Source organism: Dipodomys merriami, unplaced genomic scaffold (assembly GCF_024711535.1).
Source record: "Dipodomys merriami isolate MVZ:Mamm:240054 unplaced genomic scaffold, mDipMer1.0.p SCAF_2, whole genome shotgun sequence".
Lineage (NCBI taxonomy): Eukaryota > Metazoa > Chordata > Mammalia > Rodentia > Heteromyidae > Dipodomys > Dipodomys merriami.
In genome coordinates, this window is record NW_027203381.1 from 69797237 (window position 1) to 69818520 (window position 21284).

The 21284-nt window shown below is 39.7% G+C and overlaps 1 protein-coding gene across 4 annotated transcripts in view; it reads left to right on the forward strand.

Moving 5' to 3' along the window:
* Lrch3 (leucine rich repeats and calponin homology domain containing 3) overlaps positions 1-21284 on the forward strand; it is a 121886-nt gene that overhangs the window by 66216 nt on the left and 34386 nt on the right. For 3 of the 4 annotated variants that reach the window (XM_070029989.1, XM_070029992.1, XM_070029991.1), the window contains exons 10-14: positions 2135-2211; positions 7683-7734; positions 8452-8601; positions 13702-13752; positions 16975-17028. In XM_070029989.1, coding sequence (XP_069886090.1) covers positions 2135-2211; positions 7683-7734; positions 8452-8601; positions 13702-13752; positions 16975-17028 — 384 coding nt within the window. The remainder of the gene's footprint in view (positions 1-2134; positions 2212-7682; positions 7735-8451; positions 8602-13701; positions 13753-16974; positions 17029-21284) is intronic. The other variant, XM_070029990.1, reaches the window with a different exon arrangement.

Sequence of the window (21284 nt, forward strand, 5' to 3'; positions counted from 1 at the left end):
TGAGCCACAGCACCACTTGCAGCTTTTTCTGTTTATGTGGTACTGAGGAATAGAGCCCAAGGCTTCATGCATGCTAGGCAAGCACTCTACTAATAAGCCACATTCCCAGCCCCTGTGGTAGCTTTTAAGTAGTGTTATACATCTACAAAATGGAGAAGACACATTTTGAAAGATCAAATCTTGGAGTCTTTATTAAAAGGCTGGTGACTGTATGTATGGTGGACACCTGTCTCAAAGACCAGTAGCCAGCAAGTATACTTAGGAAACTTAGCCATGAAGGCCAGAGAGCAAAGAAAGAACAAAAAAATATATCAACAAACCAATTTAGCTCCAATGGAGAGCTGAAGTGGAATACTATGGTGACCTGAGAAGAGACAGGAGACAGGACACAGACATAGAGACATGTGGCATGACGTAATGGTATCTGAGCTGATCTGGGCCTAAATAGGGTCAGGTCAGAGGGCAAGGTCACAGGAAACTGGAGTCCTGGTACTGGACTCTCAGGTTTAGTAACCTATCATCCAGGTCCCCACCCCTGCCTCCAGCAATTCAGGCATCCTATCACCTGGGAGATGGGGGCTTCTCCTTCCCCAACCATGAAGACAAGAGGCCAGATCTTACCATCTACCCTGTGGCCAAGATGGCACTGACCCAGACCCAATTTCCCTACTTCAGTAATGCCTTGATTTATCATTCTATTTCTCATCCTATGGGTCTATCACTTAAGCCAGCTTCATTTTCTTCAGTCATGCTTTTGAAAATGACCTCTACCTCTTACTTTATAAATTATGTTGATAATAATTTTTAAATTTAGACATTGTATTTTACCATAGAAATAACCTCTTTATTGATGTTCTGCCAACACCCCAGGACTATCTGTTTAACTGATAAGAGACAGTTGTTTTTATTGTTGTTGCTTATTTTTGCCAGTCCTGGGGCTTGAACTCTGTTCCTGAGCTTCTTTTGCTCAAGGCTAGCACTCTACCACTTGAGCCGCAACACCACTTCCAGCTTTTTCTGTTTATGTGGTACTGAGGAATCGAACCCAGGGTTTCATGCATACTAGGCAAACACTCTACCACTAAGCCACATTCCCAGCTCAAGAGACAGTTTTTGGTAGTGTGAAAGTAATAAATAATCTGCCCTCCAGATGTCAATGACTCATGCCTATAATCCTAGTAACTCAGGAGGCTGAGATTTGAGGATCAAGTTTCAAAGCCAACCTGGGCTAAGTCTTCAAAACTTTTATCTCCAAATAACAAGCAAAAAGCCAGACATGAAGGCATGGCTCAAGTGGTAGAATGCTAGCCATAAGTAAAAAAGCTGAGCAAAAGATATAATCTGCCCAGTAAACTCTCTATTACTCCATGTGATCAAGAAAAACTGAACAAATCTTGGTGTAGGGTATAGAGGAATTCCTGTCCTAGGTAGAAGCTTGAGATAGAGAACTTATAAGTTCCTTTCTTAGCCAGGCACTGATGGCTCATGTCTGTAATCCTCGCTACTCAGGAGTCTGAGATCTGAGGATCATGATTTGAAGCTAGCCCAGCCAGGAAAATCTGTCTATGAGATTCATATCTCCAATTAACCACCAGAAGTGGTGATCTGGCTCAAAGTTTGGCTCAGAGCAAAAGAGCAAAAGAGCTCAGGGACGGCACTTGGGCCCTGAGTTTAAGCCCCAGGACTAGCAAAAAGAAAAGGTCCTTTCTTATTTTTAGTAAATCTTACTATTTTTAGTCATGATCATTTTTATAGTACAATGAGAAATAAACCTTTTTTTGTAACTAATATATCTTTAGGTTATATTTTATCAAAGTGTATGCAAGATAGCCTGAAATGCTATTTCATTTCGTTTTGGTTTGTTTGTTTTGAGACAGGGTATTATTACATTACATAGCCCAGACTGGCATTAAACTCACAATCTTCCTGCCTTAGCTTCTCAAATGCTATGATTATAGGCATCTGCCATCATGCTACAATTCCTTTAAATATAAAGCTCACACTTAAAGATTCTGTTAAAATAATCTTTTAGTAATATACAAATTCCTAAATGCCAAGTTGGGTATAAATAATTTAATAATATAATCACAGTATTCTAGATATATATTTATACCTTTTGTTGTTGTTGTTCTAGGGTTCACCAATAAAGCCAGTAGCCATTAGGGAGTTTCAAAAATCAGAAGACATGAGAAGATACTCACATCAAAACAGGTTTGAGCAAGCAATTTTTTTACTTCTGTCTTAAAACTCAGTAGGAAGAATGAAGTAATTTTGGTTTGTGTACAACCAAATATAATGAAGTTGTTTAGAAACTAAGTTTTAGAGATCATTTACTTAAAACTGGGTCACAGTGTGTTTTTGTGATTGTACCATAAAAACAAACTACAATTGATTTGATTTGATTCCAAAATGCAAATTACCTAAACCATTACTTTTACAGTTAACTGATTTGAAGGTAGTTAATAGCAATGAAATTTTGTGCCAATAATGTGTGGATTCATGCATAAGGAGAGTTTAAAGATTTTCGTAAGTTTTTTTCTCCTTTGGGGCTTAAGCTCAGGGTCTGGGTGCTGTCCCCGAGCTTTTGTTTTCAATACTCGTGCTCACCCACTTGAGCCACAGCTCCACTTCTGTCTTTTTTTATGCTTAATTGGAGATAAAAGTCTCATAAGTTTTCCTGCTTTGGTTGTCTTTGAATGGTAATCCTTAGATCTTAGCCTCCTGAGTAGCTAAGGATTATAGGCATGAGCTACTAGTGCCCAGTCAGTTATCTATTTTTTTTAATTTATTTTTATTATTAAGGTGTTGTATAGAGGAATTGCTATTTCATAAGTCAGGTAATGAACACATTTCTTTCTTTTTTTTCTTTTTGGTTGGTTGTGGGGCTTGAACTCTGGGCCTGGGCACTGTCCTTCAGCTTTTCAGCTCAAGGCAAGCAATCTACCACTGAGCCACAGCGTTACTTCCGGTTTTTTGACTGGTTTATTGGAGATAAGAGTCTCACAGAGTTTCTTACCCGGGCTGGCTTTGAACTGCAATCCTCAGATCTCTGCCTCCTGAGTAGCTAGGATTATAGCATTAGTCACCAGCACCCAGCTACACATCTTTTTTGAGACAGTATCATCCCTTCCTTTGCTTTCTCCCAGTTTCCCCCCTCATCCCTGCCCACAAGTTACATAGGTCATTTTCCACATAGTATATATTGAATAGCATGATTATATTTGTTGACCCTTTCTCCCTCCCTTTCTGCATACTTCTTTGTCCCCCCCCCAAAAGGGGGTGGGGAACCCAAAGCAAAAACAAACCACCACTACCCCAACAACAACAAAAACAGAAAATCCCATGTTTCTGTTTCCTGGAATTCCCAGTGTTCAGAGAGTTTATACCTTTGTGTTCTTCTGTTTGTGTGTGAATGCTTAGAGTCCTATGTAGGTTATCATGTAGGTTATATTTTAGATCTAGCTTCTACATATAAGAGAAAACATGCCATTTGTCTCTCTGAGCTTGGCTTACCTTGCTTAGCATGATTTGTTCTAGGCCCATCAATTGCCCTGCACATGGCATAATTTTATTTTCTGATGGATGTGTAAAATTCCATTGTGTATGTATACCACATTTTATTGAACTACATATCTACTGTAGGGCATCTGGACTGCTTGCATAACTTGGCTATTGCGAGTACAATCTTCCTTTTTTTTTTTTTTTTTAGTATTTTATTAATTATAAAGGTGATACACAGAGAGTTTACAGTTCTATAAACCAGGTAGAATCTTCCATTTTTAACTTGCATTTTTGACTGGATAGCCAGAGAAGATAGAGATAATGTTAGATATTGTCTCTCCTGTTTCAACTGGCATGATTTTTCCAACTTAGTGTCTGTTTCTAAAATTGCTTGATTGTTAAGAATACTGCTTCTCATTCTTGAATTCCAAAAGGTTTCTTGTTATAAACTGTATCACAGTGGTTGAGTATTTTTCAGCCTTTAGTTCTTTGTCTCCTCTTTATTTTTATGAAGTCTTAAATCAGTATACTTGACATCATCTGTTGTTAAATGACAACAAATTTATTACATAGGAACTGTCATACATCATGTTTTATATTTCACAGTGTATTAAAGTTGTCTTAGGAATCACATTTTAAAGTTGTCTCAGGAACCACACCAGTGGCTCATACCTATAATCCTTGCTACTCAGAAGACAGATCTGGAAGATCAGGATTATAAGCCAGTTGAGGCTCTCTGAGGGTCTTTGAGGCTCTGTGACTAAATAACTAGCAAAAAGCCAAACAAGTGGCATGGCTCAAGTGGTAGAACACTAGGCATGAGTGTGAGGCCCTGCATCAAACCTCAGTACCATTACACATGTAAAAAAAGAACTATCTTTTGGACAGTGACGTAGATAGAATGCAGAAAATATGGGAAGAATAATGTAAGAAAAATGAAAGAGAAAATCGCCACTTGGCCTTTTATGTTGTAATTGTTTCTTAATTTTTTTTTAATTTTTCATTTTTTGAAAATTATCTCAGAATGGCTTTTTAGTTGCTATATACTTAAATCAAGCATATGGTATTTGGAGAACCCAATCTCATGCACAGTTCCTGTTACATTTATTTACCAACCTTGGACAAACCTCGGCTTTGTCTCTTATCATTACTTCCTGTTTCCATCATAAGTGAAACTGAAGATCTCTATGATTTAGTAGAAACGCTCAAGTTAAAAAGCCAGCACTCCGGCTGGGATGTAGCTCAGTGGCAAAGTGCTTGCCTAGTAAGTGCAACGTCCTGGGGTTCAATCCCCAGTACCAAAAAAGAAAAGACAAAAAAAAGGCAGCACTCTTAATCAATTATCTTATATACCAGTTTTCTAATGCCTGTTACCAATTTAGTGGTTTAAAATAACATCTCTACATTACATCTTCTATAATATAGAAGTCTAGGCAGGTTCACTTGGATATAAAGTCAATGTGTTGGCTGGCCTGGATTCATATCTGGAGAACCTGGGGGAGAATCCATTTTCAGATTTGAACATGCTCTTGGCAGAGTTCAATTCCATGAAACTATAGAACTGAAATCCCCCTTTATTTGTAGCTCTTGACTGGGAGCCATTCTCACATTCTACCCACATTCCTTGGTTCCTGGCCCCTTCCTGTTCAAAACAGGAATAGTAAACTGAACTCTTCTGGCATTTTAAATCTTTCTCATTTTACCCATCTCACAATCTCTTGGTTTTTCATTTGTTTTTAAGGGCTTGTGTTTAAGGTTAACTGATGAGTAACATTAATTTCATCTGCAAAGACCCTTCACAAATAATGCAGTATATTTCATGGGAATAAGAGCAAGAGTCAGAGATGATAAGACTCAGACTGCCTAACATGCTTTAATCCAAATTCCTGTTTTTACATCTGTTTTAGATTCAAAAACGAATCTGTGGTACTTTAGCAATACATTTAAATGTTAGTTTTATTTTAATCAGCATTTTATATGTTTCCATTGGAAAAGTTATTCAAGTGTTTTATCTGCCACAGTGCTAGAAACCAAATCCATAGTTCTTTTATAATTAGATATTTCAAATTACTAAAGCTTATACAGTCCTTGCATCAGAACCCCATACATTAAAGACAAGTGAAGCTAGAGCTGTTATTATTTTTTTTTGGGTGGGGGGGTCTGGTCGTGGGCCTGAACTCTGGGCCTGGATGCTGTCCCTCAGCTCTTCAGCTCAAGGCTAGTGCTCTACCACTTGAACCACAGCACCACTTCCGGCTTTTTTCTATTTGCTTATGTGGTGCTGAGGAATCGAATCCAGGGCCTCAGGCATGCAAGGCAAGCGCTCTACCACTGAGCCAACTTCCCAGCCCTAGAGCTGTTATTTTAAGGTTGTTTTGTCTTTCTGGTGGTAGGGGGTGTGCACACAACCATGCACACACCTGCACACTAGTACTGGGGCACTATTCCTGAGGATTTTTTGCTCAAGACTAAGTGTCTACCACTTGAGTCAAAATTCTACTTCTGTCTTTTTGCTGGTTAGTTGGAGATGAGAACCCTATGGACTTTCCTGCCCTGACTGGCTTTGAGCCATGATACTCAAATTTCAGCCTCCTGAGTAGCTAGAATTGCATGAACCACCAGTTCCCAGCTTCTGGGTTCTTACTCATTAACCTATTTCAATGTAAAGTTCAGGGGGCTTGAATTTTCACTGAAGATCATACCTAAATCCCCATTCTTGCTAAATCCCCACACCAGAGTGGGGATTTAGTACCTAAAGTAATTGGCACGTAGTAAGTATGTATTTAAAAACTGCGTAATTAAATATGTATATATTGATTTTTCAGCTTCACTAGTTACTGGCTCATCTTTTTCTTAAGAATAAAAATCAGGAAGTGGTGCTGAATGAAAAAGCTCAGTGCCTAGGCCCTGAGTTCTAGCCCACAACCAATAAAAATAAAATTTATTTTTATAGGCATGAGCCGATGGCTGAGATCTGAGGATCAGGTTCAAAGCCAGCCCAGGCAGGAAAAGTCTGTGAGACTCTTATCTCTAATAAACCACCAGAAAACTGGAAGTGTCGCTGTGGCTCAAGTGGCAGAGTGCTAGCCTTTAGCTGAAGAGCTGAGGGACAGCGGCTAGGCCCTGGGAGTTCAAGCCCCATGACTGACAAAATAAAATAATAAAAATGAAAATGAACAGAATCTTTATTTTCATTATTAAAATAGGTTTATCAGTTGAAAATAAGAATAGAAATGCTATCAGATGCTGGTGGTTCATGCCTGTAATTCTGGCTACTTGAGGCTAAGATCTAAGAATCACAGTTCAAAGCCACCTTAGAGAGGAAAGTCCATGAGACTATTGTCTCTAATTAATAACCCAAAAAAAGCAATAAGTGGTGATGTGGCTCAAGTGGTACAGTGATAGCTTTGAGAAAAAAAAAAGCTCAAGGGGCTGGGAAGGTGGCTCAGTGGTAGAACGCTTGCCTTGCATGCCTGAGGCCCTGGGTTCGATTCCTCAGCGCCACATAAGCAAAAAGAAAAAAGCCGAAAGTGGCGCTGTGGCTCAAGTGGTAGAGCGCTAGCCTTGAACTGAAGAGCTGAGGGACAGTGGCTAGGCCCAGAGTTCAGTCCCCACGACCGGACCCAAAAAAGAAAAAAGAAAAAAAGAAAAAAAAAAGCTCAGGGATACCACTTAGGCCCTGAGTTCAAGTCCCAGGACCAGCACCAGCACCAAAACAAACAAAAAAAGAGTAGAAATACTTTACAAGTACAATTAACAGGTTATGTTATTTCAGGTTTCTTTTGATAAAAGTAGATTGTTATATAAAAAGATCTCAACTTACTTGTGCCTTGTTTGAATCATGGTAGGAAAGCAGATAATATGTATGTTATAAAGAAATGATAGCCTTTGTAAAGTGAGCTCAGCTATCCCTGTATTGTTAATGTTGGCTCATGTAGACAGTTGTTAGCTAGCTACAGAATAATCAGTGGTATCATCTCATGAAACATGAGTTGGAAACATCAGGTATTCCTGTGGTTTAATTTAATGAAGTGAGCTCAGGTTTAGAAAATGAAGTTATTCTGTCATTGCTAACTAGACAGCTTGCTAATTGATTGATAGAACGTTACATTAACAATACAAATGTTGCTTGTTTCTAGATGTCTATCTTGTTATCAAATGTTTCTTTTTTAAAAAATCAGGGTTCCAGTTGAGCCATCTTCTCTTTTGTTGCTGTCACCAAGTCACTATCAGGTAATTGTTATTAGATTCACTTATTTATTTTGGTTGTTTTAATTTGCATTTTATTTTAGAGAGAGAGAGAGAGAGAGAGAGAGAGAGAGAGAGAGAGAGAGAGAGAGAGAGAGAGAGAGAGAGAGAGTGTGGTGGGGCTCGAACTCTGGGCCTGGGCTCTCTCCCTCAGCAATTCAGCCCAAGGCTAGCACTCTACCACTTGAGAGCTACAGTGCCACTTCAGCTTTTTCTGCTTATGTGGTGCTGAGGAATAGAACCCAGAGCCTCATGCATGCAAGTCAAGCACTCTACCACTGAACCACCATCCTAGCCCCTATTCATTTTTTTAAAGTAGTTTTATTTTATAGCACTTAAGTTGACATCAGTTGACAGTGCACATGATACTTGCTAACAGTGTATTAAACACCACACAGAAAATAAATAAGTTGTGTGTGATGCATACCTCTAATTCTAGCACTTGGGAGACTGAGGCAGGATTAGAAGTTTGAGGCTATCCTCGACCATGTGTTCAAGGCCAACTTGGGCTACATAATAAGACCCAGACTCAGAAAAACCAGAGAGAGAGAGAAAAAAAAATGTTTACCTACAATGGTGGTTTTATAAAAAGAGTGTAAACATGGGGAGATTAGTAGTAAACACATTTAAAGAAATGCTATGTGACTGTAAAGTGTCAGCAGTGGAGAGATGTTAAGCTGCAAAACGATACTGTTGTTCCAGCCTTCACATACAGACCTGGAACTTCATGGGAGAAGAGAACAACTAGTAGAGCGCACTCGGAGAGAGGCCCAGCTTGCTGCCCTACAGTATGAGGAGGAGAAAATACGGACCAAACAGATTCAGAGGGATGCTGTGCTGGACTTCGTCAAGGCAAGTTGTGCTTCTTTGTATAGTAAACACTTTTTATTGTTTTCATTAAAGTATTCATTTTTTTGCTCATAGGGAATTTTGACTACTTATAAACTAATAGAATTTATTATCTTGGTTTTTTTTTTTTAGGTGGGCCTAGGTATTGACTGAGCTTTTTTTCTCAGGGCTAGCACTCTACCACTTAAGCCACTGCCCCACTTCCAGATTTTTGGTGGTTAGTTGGAGTCTCATGGCTTTGAACTGCAATCCTTAGATCTCAGCCTCCTGAGTAGCTAAGATCACAGGCATGAGCCACCAACACCCAACTTTATCTTACTTTTGGAACTAGCAAGTTGTTATTAGACATAACACTTTCCTATACAGCCACATTTCCTTAGTCTGTAGTCTCATAACAAAGATCATGACAGTGAAAGTTCTGGGTCAACTGTGAAAGAGCCGTTCAAGTACTAAACTAGTATCAGCCAACCCCCCCACTTCCTCACTCCAGGAAGTCCACTAAAACCTGACTACTTCCTTCTCCTCTCTCTCTTCTTCCCTCCTTCCCTCTCTCCATCTCTGCCAGTCATCCTTGATTCTTTTCTGCCATGTTGCTCTCCAAACCCACTCTGTTCATTACCCCAGTTAATGTTTCTTTTCTAACATTTGCCATATCTACAGTAGCGTCTGAACCTTGTTCATTTTATTTTGCTTGTATGGTTTGAATTCTGAAATTACCTGGGCTTTTTCTTCATAAGTAATTGTTTTGGTACCTTTGATGCTTAATACCTACGTTCAAACTCCATGAACAGGAATCAGGATGGCCCTTTCACTACTATGTCCCTAGAACTCCTCAAGCTGAGCCCAAGCTCAACAGAGTCTTATTAAATGAATGATTATATGAATGACTCTACCACCTGAGTCACAGCGCTACTTCCAGTTTTCTGGTAGTTTATTGGTGTTAAGAGTCTCAGGGAAGCCAGGTGCCGGTGGCTCACGCCTGTAATCCTAACAACTCAGGAGGCTGAGATCTGAGGATCACGGTTCGAAGCCAGCCTGGGCAGGAAAGTATGTGAGACTCTGATCTCCAATAAACCACTAGAAAACCAGAAGTGGCACTGTGGCTCAAGCAGTAGAGCGCTCACCTTGAGCTGAAGAGTGCAGGGACAGCGCCCAGGCCCAGAGTTCAAGCCCCAGGACCCACAAAAAAAAAAAAAAAAAGAGTCTCAGGGACTCATACTGTACCACTCAGCCTATGAATGACTCACTCTTGACCTCTAAAAACTTTCTCTCACTTTAGGTAAAAACTATATTTTATGCACGTATCTATTTGTCTTGTGTGATAAATTTGTTTTCAAAGATATCAAGTCTGTGATGAATATCTTACTCTCACTCATTTCCTTGTCATCTCACAAGTTGTACTGTCTATTGTTTTCTGTTAGAATTTAGGCAAATCATTTAGCCAAGGACAAAAACCAAAATTTGTATGCTTAGAAGCTTGGAAAAGTGATCTCAACTATCTTATCCCTCATCCTTCCCTGCTTCCTTCTGTCTACCCTAGGATGTCGTTCTTCTTTCCTATCTTCTTACCTTTTATGAGCAGTAGCCTTATCTAAGACATGCTGTTACACTAGTAGTCATTTTGTTCTGAGCTCCATGACCTTCTAACTATATGTTTGCTCCATACCTACCATTCACATATTCTTTCTCCTAATTTGTCCTTTCCCTTTCCATTTAAATCACTACCTGATTTATTATTGAATAAAAACTTTTGTTAGTCTTGGGGCTTGAACTCTGGGCCTGAGTGCTGTCCCTCAGCTCTTCAGCTCAAGGCTAGCATTCTACCACTTGAGCTACAGCGCCATTTCCAGTTTTTTCATGGTTTATTGGTTTATTGCCCTGGCTGGCTATGAACTGAGATCCTCAGATCTCAGCTTCCTGAGTAGCTAGGATTACAGGCATGAGCCACCGGCGCCAACTGAGCCATACCTCCAATCCCAAGTCCAGAAGACTTATCTTCAATTAACCACTAAAAAGTTATAAGTATAGCAGTGGCTCAAGTAGTAGAGCACCAGCCTTGAGTGAAAAAGCCAAGTGAGAGGGGCTGGGAAGGTGGCTCAGTGGTAGAGCACTTGCCTTGCATGAATGAGGCCCTGGGTTCGATTCCTCAGCACCACATAAGCAAAAAGAAAAAAGCCAGAAGTGGTGCTGTGGTTCAGGTGGTAGAGTGCTAGCCTTGAGCTGAAGAGCTGAGGGACAGCGCCCAGGCCCAGAGTTCAGGCCCCACAACCAGACCCAAACAAACAAACAAACAAACAAAAAGCCAAGTGAGAGCAGAAGGCCCTGAGTTCAAGCACCAGTACTGGATGGATGGATGGATGGATGGATGGATGGATGGATGGATGGATGGATGGATGGATGGATGGATACATACATACATACATACATACATACATACATACATACATACATACAAACATACAGTGAAATAATAGAATAAAATAAAATAATAGCACTTAAGGAAAATACCAGATCAGTTAGTGTTTATATTGAAACATACTTAGGAAAAAATGAACTGGATGAGGTAGTGAGGGAGATACTGATAGTAATATTTCCCAATGTTTACTGAATGTTTATTATGTCCTAAGTACTGTTTGAGCACTTTGCGTATAGATTACCTTTTGTTGGTCATGGGGCTTGAATTCTGGGCCTGTGCGCTGTCCCTGAGCTCTTCAGCTCAAGTCGAGTGTTTCACCACTTGAGCCACAGTGCCACTTCTGGTTTTTGGTTTTCTTGTGGTTAATTAGAGATAAGAGTCTCATAGACTTTCCTGCCTGGGCTGGCTTTGAACCGTGATCCTCAGATCTCAGCCTTCTGAGCAGTTAGGATTACAGGGATGAGCCACTGTCACCCAGCTAGATTAACTCTTCTAATCCTTCCTATTAACTATCAGGAAACTGATGCTTAGGAACGATAGTATTTTGTCTATATGAATGAATATATGATTTGGAGTTAGAAAGCAATATGACTCTCATTACTCAGCTAAGTGGCAAAGTAAGAATTGTTATAAATCAGGTTGACCTTTTTCTGTAAACAAGAACTGAGAATTAGCTGGGTGCCGGTGGCTCACAGCTGTAATTCTAGCTACTCAGGAGGCTGAGATCTGAGGATCACAATTCAAACCCAGCCTGGGCAGGAAAGTCCGTGAGACTCTTTTCTCCAATTAACCACCAGAAAACCGCAAGTTGGTGCTGTGGCTTAAGTGGTAGAGAGTTGCCTTGAGCTGTAGAGCTGAAGGATAGCGTCCAGGCACAGAGTTCAAGCCCCACAACTGACCAAAAAAAAAAAAAAAAAGAAAGAAAGAAAGAAAAGCTGGGACACTGGTGGCTTATGCCTATAATCCTAGGTTTACTAAGGAGGCTGATATCTGAGAATCACAGTTCAAAACCAGCCTGGGCAGAAAAGTCCCCATGAGACTCTTACTCCAATAACCACTCAAAGACTGGAAGTGGAGCTGTGGCTCAAAGTGATAGAGTGCTAGCCTTTAGCAAAAGAGCTCAGGGACAGTGCCTAGGCCCTGAGTTCAAGCCTCATGACTGACAAAACAAGAACAAAAATAAAAAATGAATCAAGAATTAGAATATCTACTGTATCCCATGTACTATTGTATGTCTTTTATATAAGTTAACTCATTTGTCATGCCTTCTGTAGAAGTTCCATCACTAATAAGAGATAAATCACACTAACAGATCAAGACCAAACTCTAATTTCATACAAAAAATTGATCTTAAACAGAAGAGAAGAATTGCGTATCTTAGCAAAACAGAAAACACAAAAAGAGAAATACATCTGAAAAAGTAGTCTGCTCATGTTGAACAAGGTAAAAAAAAAAAGACTACAAGTAGGAAAATGAGATAGAAAGTAACTACACTAATTAAAACAGTGATGCAAAATGAAGCATAAAACTAGATGATTTCTAAGATGCCAAAAGGGTTGATAATGTTTCCCAGTGGCAAAAACATAAATTAGAAATATCTGAATTTGGATCCACTTTTACCACTGTCTATATGCTTGACTTTTTGAAAGTTACTGAACCATTCTTTGCCTTTAGTTTATTTGGGTGTATAATAACTAGAAAAAAGATCAATTTTGTTGTTTTGAGACATGGTCTTTATAGCCTAGTCAAGTGTTTAATTCCTGATTTTCTTGACTCATTCTCCTGAGCACTAAATGAAGAATAAAATCACTAAAAAGGATTGGGGGAAAAAAACAGATCCCAAAGCAAGGTTTTGAAGTTAAAAGAATTATTTTAATGAGAGTCTAGCATTGTGGAAAGAATGTATGATTTGGTGTTAGAAGACAAGTATGAATCTCAGTGATATTTGTTCTTCTCCTATAACCTCTTTTATCAATTTTCTTAATCTCTGAGTGAATATGATTATGATATTTGTTTATAACAGTGATACTGTGTTTGAGAATATAGGTGGGTATGATGGTGTATGTGTGTAATCCCAGCACTCAGGAGTCTGAGGCAGGAGGATCACAAGTTCAAGGCTGTCCTACAAGTTATCATGAATAATTGTAAAACACTGAGTACACAGATGTGATGTCAGCATTTCCCATAATTCAGAAAATAACAAATGGGAAAAATAGCCAGGTAGTATAGGAAACTGTGAATTAATTTTTGGATCTATGGAGTGTGAGGTGACAGTAGGATTTCCAAGTAGAGAGTCTGGGCTTACAGTTGAAAATACTTGAGATCTAGCTCATAGAAAGCTAGAGTTGTTAGCATTGATATGTAAGAATATTAAGAGAGATATAGTGATAGATCTATAGTGTATGATAAGTATGTATATAAATATAGTTTTTTATTTATAAATTTATATATGTAAATATATAAACAAATAATTACAGAAATAAGATGGTATAGTTTGTTGCTTTTTTATTTAAGATATTTAAAATATTTGAGATATTTTATTTGAGATATTCAAGTGAGGGGAAAACATCTTGACTAGTAAGTAGCTCTAGAAAAACAGTATATACAAGAAATTAGTATGACTATTTCAGGAGAGAAATGATCATTTTCTATATTCTAGATTCTAACCAACTTTTTTTTTTTTATAGCAAAAAACATCACAAAGTCCACAAAAAAATCTATCCCCCATAGACAGTGAGGTAAGTCTGTGTAATCACTTTTTCTTTGGGATTGAAATGAAATGTTTTGCATGTAATTTATTGTGTTTTCAGTGATTAAAATACTGCTTTTTTTTTCCCTCTAAAACACCATAAGTTAGTCGCTGGTAGTTCACACCTATAATCCTAGCTACTCAGAAAGCTGAGGTGTCAGGATTGCTGTTCCAAGCCAGCCTGCACAGGAAAGTCCATGACACTCTCCAATCAAGTACCAAAAAAAGTTGAAAGTGGAACTATGGCTCAGGTGGTATAGTGTTAGCCTTGAGCCAAAAAGATGAGAGACAGTACCTGGGCTCTGAGTTCAAACCCTAGGACTGCTGCACCGCGCGCGCGCACACACACACACACACACACTCACACGACTAAACTCTAATTTTCACACAAAAATTTGATCTCAAGTTCAATTTTTTGTGTGAAATTAGAGTTGAAATATTCTGGGAATACATTGAAAAACACTGAGTACACAGATGTGATAATGTTGACATGTCCTATAATTCAGGAGAGTAAGATACAGGCTAGGAGCTTATGCATGTCTATCTAGAGATAATATTTACTTCCCCAAGTTTCCCAGAAGCATCATCCCCTTTGCAGCCATTTCAAAATACACTTTGTAGTGAGAGAGAATCCTGAGAACTATGTCTGATGCACAAAGATGGTACTGGCCTTTAAAAAAAAGGAATCTTCCCAGAATATTTCAACTTCAGTGTTTAATTAAATATTACACATTGTACTTTGTAGCTATAAGCTTTATAATGCCATTATAAATAAATCATTAAAATGAATTGCTTTACCTTTTAAAATGTATCCAATTGGATCAGCAAAAATGAGACATACTAAGTGAACATTTTGATCATAGTTGATTTTGTCCTTTTTTTGCCTTTTCTATTTTTTCAATTTATGATATTTTTCCTAAAAATCTACAAAGATACCATTTTGTTTGAATTTAGACTTTATATATAAAACATTGTTTGCAAAGCTAATGTGAGGCGTTTACAACATCAATTTTCAGCATAAGTTGGCACACAAGTTTTTTTGGTATGAGAAAGTATACTGTTTAAAATGTTTTACGAGGTGGGGGGAAATAAAATAAAATGTTTTACGGGGGGCGGGGGGGAGCCAGGAGGATTGGGGGGGTGGGGGGGGCGGATGGGAAGGGGAAACAAAGGAGAAGGCTACAATGCTTGATAAGAAATGTACTCATTAGCCGGGCACTGGTGGCTCACGCTTATAATCGTAGCTACTCAGGAGGCTGAGATCTGAGGATCGAGGTTCAAAGCCAGCCCGGGCAGGAGAGACCATGAGACTCCTATCTCCAATAAACCACCAGAAAACCGGAAGTGGCGCTGTAGCTCAAGTGGTAGAGCGCTTGCCTTTAGCTGAAGAGCTGAGGGACAGCGCCCAGGCCCAGAGTTCAAGCCCCACGACCGACAAAAAAAAAAGAAATGTACTCATTGTCTTGCCCATGTAATTGTAACCCCTCTGTACAGTATTTTCACAATAAAAAATAAATAAATAAAACACTAAAAAATCAATTAATTAATTAAAATGTTTTAAATTGGTTGAGCACCTGAGGTTCACACCTGTAATCCTAGCTACTCTGGAAGCTGAGATAAGAGGATCTGGTGTCTCACACCTGTAATCCTAGCTACTCAGGAGGCTGAGATCTGAGGATCGCGGTTCAAAGCCAGCCCCAGCAGGAAAGTCCTTGAGACTCTTATCTCCAATAAATCACTAGAAAACCAGAAGTGGCGCTGTAGCTCAAATGGTAGAGCGCTCGCCTTGAGCTGAAGAGCTGAGGGACAGCACCCAGGTCCAGAGTTCAAGCCCCATGACCAACAACAACAACAAAAAAGAAGGATCATGATTCAAAGCCACCATGAGCAGAAAAGTATATGAGATTCTTATCTCTAATTAGCCACCAGAAAAACAGAAGTGGCTCCAAGTGATAGAGCAAAAACGCTCAGAGACAGTGTCCAGGCTCTGAGTTCAAACCCTATGACTGACCAAAAAAAAAAAAAAAGATATATATATATTCCCAGCCATATATATATATGGCTGGGAATGTGGCTTAGTGATAGAGTGCTTGCCTAGCATTATGAAGCCCTGGGTTTATACCTTAGTACCACATAAACAGAAAAAGCCAGAAGTGGCACTGTGGCTCAAGTGGTAGAGTGCTAGTCTTGAACAAAAGAAGCTCAAGGACAGTGCCTAGGCCCTGAGTTCAAGCCCCAGGACTGGCAAAAAATAAATAAAATATATATACACATATGTTTCAAATTATTAATAACAAGGTGTTTTAAAATCTTATTGGACATACAATAACTAATTGTCCTTAAGTACAGACTTCACACATTGTAAAAAACCTAAGTCAGTAAAGTATTTTTACTGTCTTTTCCTTTACATAGTAATACTTCTTCACTAACCCTTAAAAACCAAAGCTTAATGAGTTGAGCACTCTACCACTTGAGCCACAGTGCCACTTGCAGTTTTCTGGTGGCTAATTGGAGATAAGAGTCTCATGGACTTTCCTGCCCAGGCTGGCTTTGAACCATGATCCTCAGATCTCAGCCTCCTGAGTAGCTAGGATTGATTATAGGCAAGAGCCACCAGCACCTGGCAAGGGCTTATTTTTTTTATTTGTGTCTGATTCATAAATTCTTTTTTTTTTTTTTTGGTCAGTTGTAAGATCCGAACTCAGGGCTTGGGTGCTGTCCCTGAGCATCTTTGAGCTTAAGGCTGGCAGTCTACCACACTTCTGCCTTCTTGAGTGGTTAATTGGAGATAAGAGTCTCACAGGGACTTTTTTGCCCAGGCTAGCTTCAAACCACAATCCTCAGATCTCAGCCTCCTAAGTAGTTAGGATTACAAGTATAAGCCACTGGTGCCCAGCTTCATAAATTCTTTATGTAATTGCTGCCACTATACTTGATCTTTCTCTTCTGTGAACAGAGAGTTTCTCTGCTCGTTGTTCTAGAAGTTTTTAGGTAGTCATATTTGAAGTTGTCTAAACTCTTTCAGTACTCAGAATCAGCTTATTCACCAGTATGATGGATGAATGCAGATGACTGTAATTATGGTCCTGTATGTCAGCATCTCCTAAAGTTTGTCTTCATATGTTGCTTTTATTATATGTGTATTTGTGAAATGCATCACCATGTCCCCAGTTTGTTTTTGACATTGCTTCATTTTTCTTCACCTCTCTAGTGTCCCTTCCCATCCAGAAGGTCTCAGCACACTGATGATAGTGCCTTGTTAGTGGTAAGAGTTCATGCAAAAAATTGTTACATTGCTGTGTCTAGATATTGAAAAATGGCTACTGTACAATATTCGTTTGGAAATGATCTAAATACCATAAAACACAATGGGGGGGGAGCATCATTACTGTATGCTTTACAGATGACTGGAAGTGTTTCCTTGCGTTGCCTTATCATGTTCCAGAATCATGCAGCTGTGAACCTTGTATCTTTGTCAGTGTTTCCCAGAGAAAAATATCCACACTGAGAACCCTACTGCCATACTATAATAGGTTTTTTTAATGTTTTTCTAATTCCAGGTGTACTTTATTGATCATTAGTTTGGCATTCTGTGAATTAAAATCCCTCATCCCATGACACTGACTATACAACTGTATATCTGGCATTCTACTTTATTATGTGTTTTAAGCTATTGATAATCCCTGGCATAGGGGTTTTGTTTTGTTTTGTTTTACTTTACAAGATCCCACTTTACCACACTGTGCAGATATAAGAAGTCTCACACATGTCCTCACATCCTGGAAAACAACATCAGTTACAACAGTGGAGACAGTTATTCTAAAGCCCTTATTATACACAGACTTTAAATACTTAAATGTCAAGATTATTCCCCATGCTCTTTTTAACTGGTCATGGGGCCTGAACTCTGGCCCTGGGCACTGTCCCTCAGCTTTTCAGCTCAAGGCTAGTGCTCTACCACTTGGGCCCAGTGCCACTTCTGGCTTTTTCTGCTTATGTAGTACAGAGGAATGGAACCCAGGGCCTCATGCATATGAGGCAAGCACTCTATCCCCAAGTCACCTTCCCAGCCCCTCCATGCTCATTTTTTAAGCTCAGGAAAGCATTAACTGGAATGCTGTTCACTGGTCATTTTTAACACAGACTTACTTATGACCTGTTTCATTAACTGAAAAGTAATATAATATGAGGCCATTAAAATTTTTACTTTTATCAGTCCTGCAGGACAATTCAATTTATAGAATTGCCTTGAACATCATGTTTTGTTTTGTTTTGTTTTGGGGGGGGGGGGTCCGGTCGTGGGGCCTGAACTCTGGGCCTGGGCGCTGTCCCTCAGCTCTTCAGTTCAAGGCTAGCACTCTACCACTTGAGCCACAGCACCACTTCTGGCTTTTTTCTTTTTGCTTATGTGGTACTGAGGAATCAAACCCAGGGCCTCATGCATGCAAGGCAAGCGCTCTACCACTGAGCCACCTTCCCAGCCCGCAACATCATGTTTTATGCTATTATTTTTATAACAGTATTGAAAACTAGACATTCAAAAGTCTAGTGTCTGCATCAAATTCTGTCTCATTTGCTAGAAACTGCTGCTATGGTGTATGCTGTATGAATTACATGATTTAGGGTAATATTCCTACTATGTGAGCTTCTACTGTCTGTTAAAATTTCTGTATATTTCACAATCTGCATTTCTTGTAGTGGATAGAGTGCATTTAAACTGGACTAGGGGGCTGGGAAGGTGGCTCAGTGGTAGAGCGCTTGCCTTGCATGCCAGAGGCCCCGGGTTCAATTCCTTAGCACCATATAAGCAAAAAGAAAAAAGCTAGAAGTGGCGCTGTGGCTCATGTGGTAGAGCGCTACCCTTGAGCTGAAGAGCTGAGGGACAGCACCCAGGCCCAGAGTTCAGGCCCCACAACCGGACCCCCCCTCCCCAAAATAAATAAATAAACTGGATGTTTACCTCCTTCGTTTCCTTCCTCCTTCCCTCCCTTCTCTTTTGCAGTACTCAGGTTTGAACTTAGGGCCTTATGTTTACTAGGCAGGTGATCTACCATTTGAGGCATGCTCCAGCAACCCTTATTTGCTTTAGTTATTTTTCATGTAGGGCGTCAGATTTTTCCTAGGACCAGCTTTGGATTGTGATCCTCCTATGCAAAAGGGATAGGTAGAAGGATTAGAGGTATAAACCCCCACACTTAGCTAACTTTTTGCCCTGGCTGGCCTCAAATGACAGTCTTCCTGATCTCTATCGGAAGTGGATAGGATTAAAGGCATAAGTCATGGCACTCAGCCTTTAATAACAGTCATAAAGATGAACACATGTTCTAGACTAGAATTCTAGTATTAATTGGCATGAGAAATAATAAATTAATGCAAGAAAAATAATAGTGAGGGCCTCTAGTGATCCAGACACCAAGTTATAACATTTATTTTTTACAACCTTAAGGGTCAATGTTAAACTTAGCACCCAATGAATGCTGTGATACAGGATATCTTGTCCAGCTGTGATGTGTCCAGTATCACAGAACTAACAAGTGTAAGGCATAGTTTGAATCTCAGACAGGCTGATTTGGGATGGAATAAGTACTGGGCTATAGTACTTGCTACACTGTAACAAGGAGCAGAAAACAGAGCATGAAATTATAGTAACACATGCAGTACTTGAAACAAAGTGTGAGCTTTGCAATAACACAAGCAGTATGTGAAATGGAGTATGAGAGTTACCATGATACATACTATGTGTAATGCAAGCCTTAGAGCCAGATTTTTTTCAAGAAAAAGTAAAATTTGCAAAAACAACAAAAGCAAAAACTCCTTAGCAGAAAAATTTGTACTGTCTTCAGGCATTTGTTACAAACACTTGTATGCTTGTATTCTAGTTGTTGGTGTTCTTGTCTGACCTAAATTAGATGATTTTTAAAAACAGGACTAAGGTTTGAACCATATCTAAAAGCCCACAATGTTCCTGCTCATTTATCAAAGAATTAAGAAATTTATACTCCTCGTTTAAATTTTTTAAATTATTGAATATGTAAAGTTTCAATATCTTTTAAGCTTTTTTTTTGGGGGGGGGGGTTCGATCGTGGGGCCTGCACTCTGGGCCAGGGCGCTGTCCCTCAGCTCTTCAGCTCAAGGCTAGCACTCTACCACTTGAGCCACAGCACCACTTCCGGCTTTTTTTTTCTGCTTATGTGGTGCTGAGGAATTGAACCCAGGGCCTCATGCATGCAAGGCAAGCGCTCTACCACTGAGCCACCTTTCCAGCCCAGTATCTTTTAAGCTTTTAGGATTAGGTCTGTTTTTTAAATTTGGTAGTACTGAGGCTTTAACCCAGAGCCTCAACTATATATGGGCTCTACTTCTTGAGCCCTGGCCATGCCTCCTATTAAGACAAAGGGTTTGCCTATTAAGTAAAATTTTACCCAGTTTCATTTGTGAAAATCTTGGTCCGCTCATGTTTATTTTTATTTTTATTTTTATTTTTATTTTTTGGTCGGTCGTGGGGCTTGAACTCTGGGCTTGGGTGCTGTCCCTGAGCTCTTCAGCTCAAGGTGAGCATTCTACCGCTTGAGCCACAGCACCACTTCCAATTTTCTAATGGTTTATTGGAGATAAGAGTCTCATGGACTTTCCTGCCTGGGCTGACTTTGAACAGTGATCCTCAAATCTCAGCCTCTGAATAGCTAGGATTACAGGCATGAGCCACCAGCACCTGGCTTGTTTATTATGTTTTGGTGGTGGTGGTGGTGGTGGTGGTTGTGGGGCCTGAACTCTGAGCCTGAGCACTGTCCCTCAGCTCAAGGCTCAAGGCTAGTGCTCTACCACTTGAGCCACAGTGCCACTTCCGGCTTTTTTCTACTTATGTGGTGTTGAGGAATGGAATCCAGGGCCTCATGCATGCAAGGCAAGCACTCTACCACTGAGCCACCTCCCAGCCCTTATATTTATTTCCAATATGACAATTGAGAAAAAAGTTAGGTTTTGAGCTTCTCTTACCTACAAATCTATATAATAGCTTTTAAAATTTTTAAATGTCAAATAATAAGTATTTTTATATTGTTTTTTTTTTTGGGGGGGGGGCGGTCGTGGGGCCTGAACTCTGGGCCTGGGCACTATCCCTCAGCTCTTCAGCTCAAGGCTAGTGCTCTATCACTTGAGCCACAGTACCACTTCCGGCTTTTTTCTTTTTGCTTATGTGGTGCTGAGGAATCGAACCCAGGGCTTCATGCATGCAAGGCAAGCACTCTATCACTGAGCCACCTTCCCAGTCCCAATAAGTATTTTTATATACAGTAGACTCCGTTAGTATCTCTAATATATCTAACTAATGTTAATATTGGTAAAAGAGAAAAGATAGAAAAGGGAAATTGTACTTTTCCCTCTTAAGGATCATTTAAAATTTCACAGAAGCAGAAATTAAATTCTGGTCTTCTTGGAGGTGGCACTGGGGCTCAAGTGGTAGAGTGCTAGCATTGAGCACAAAGAGGCTTAGGGACAGTGTTCAGGCCCTGAGTTCAAGCC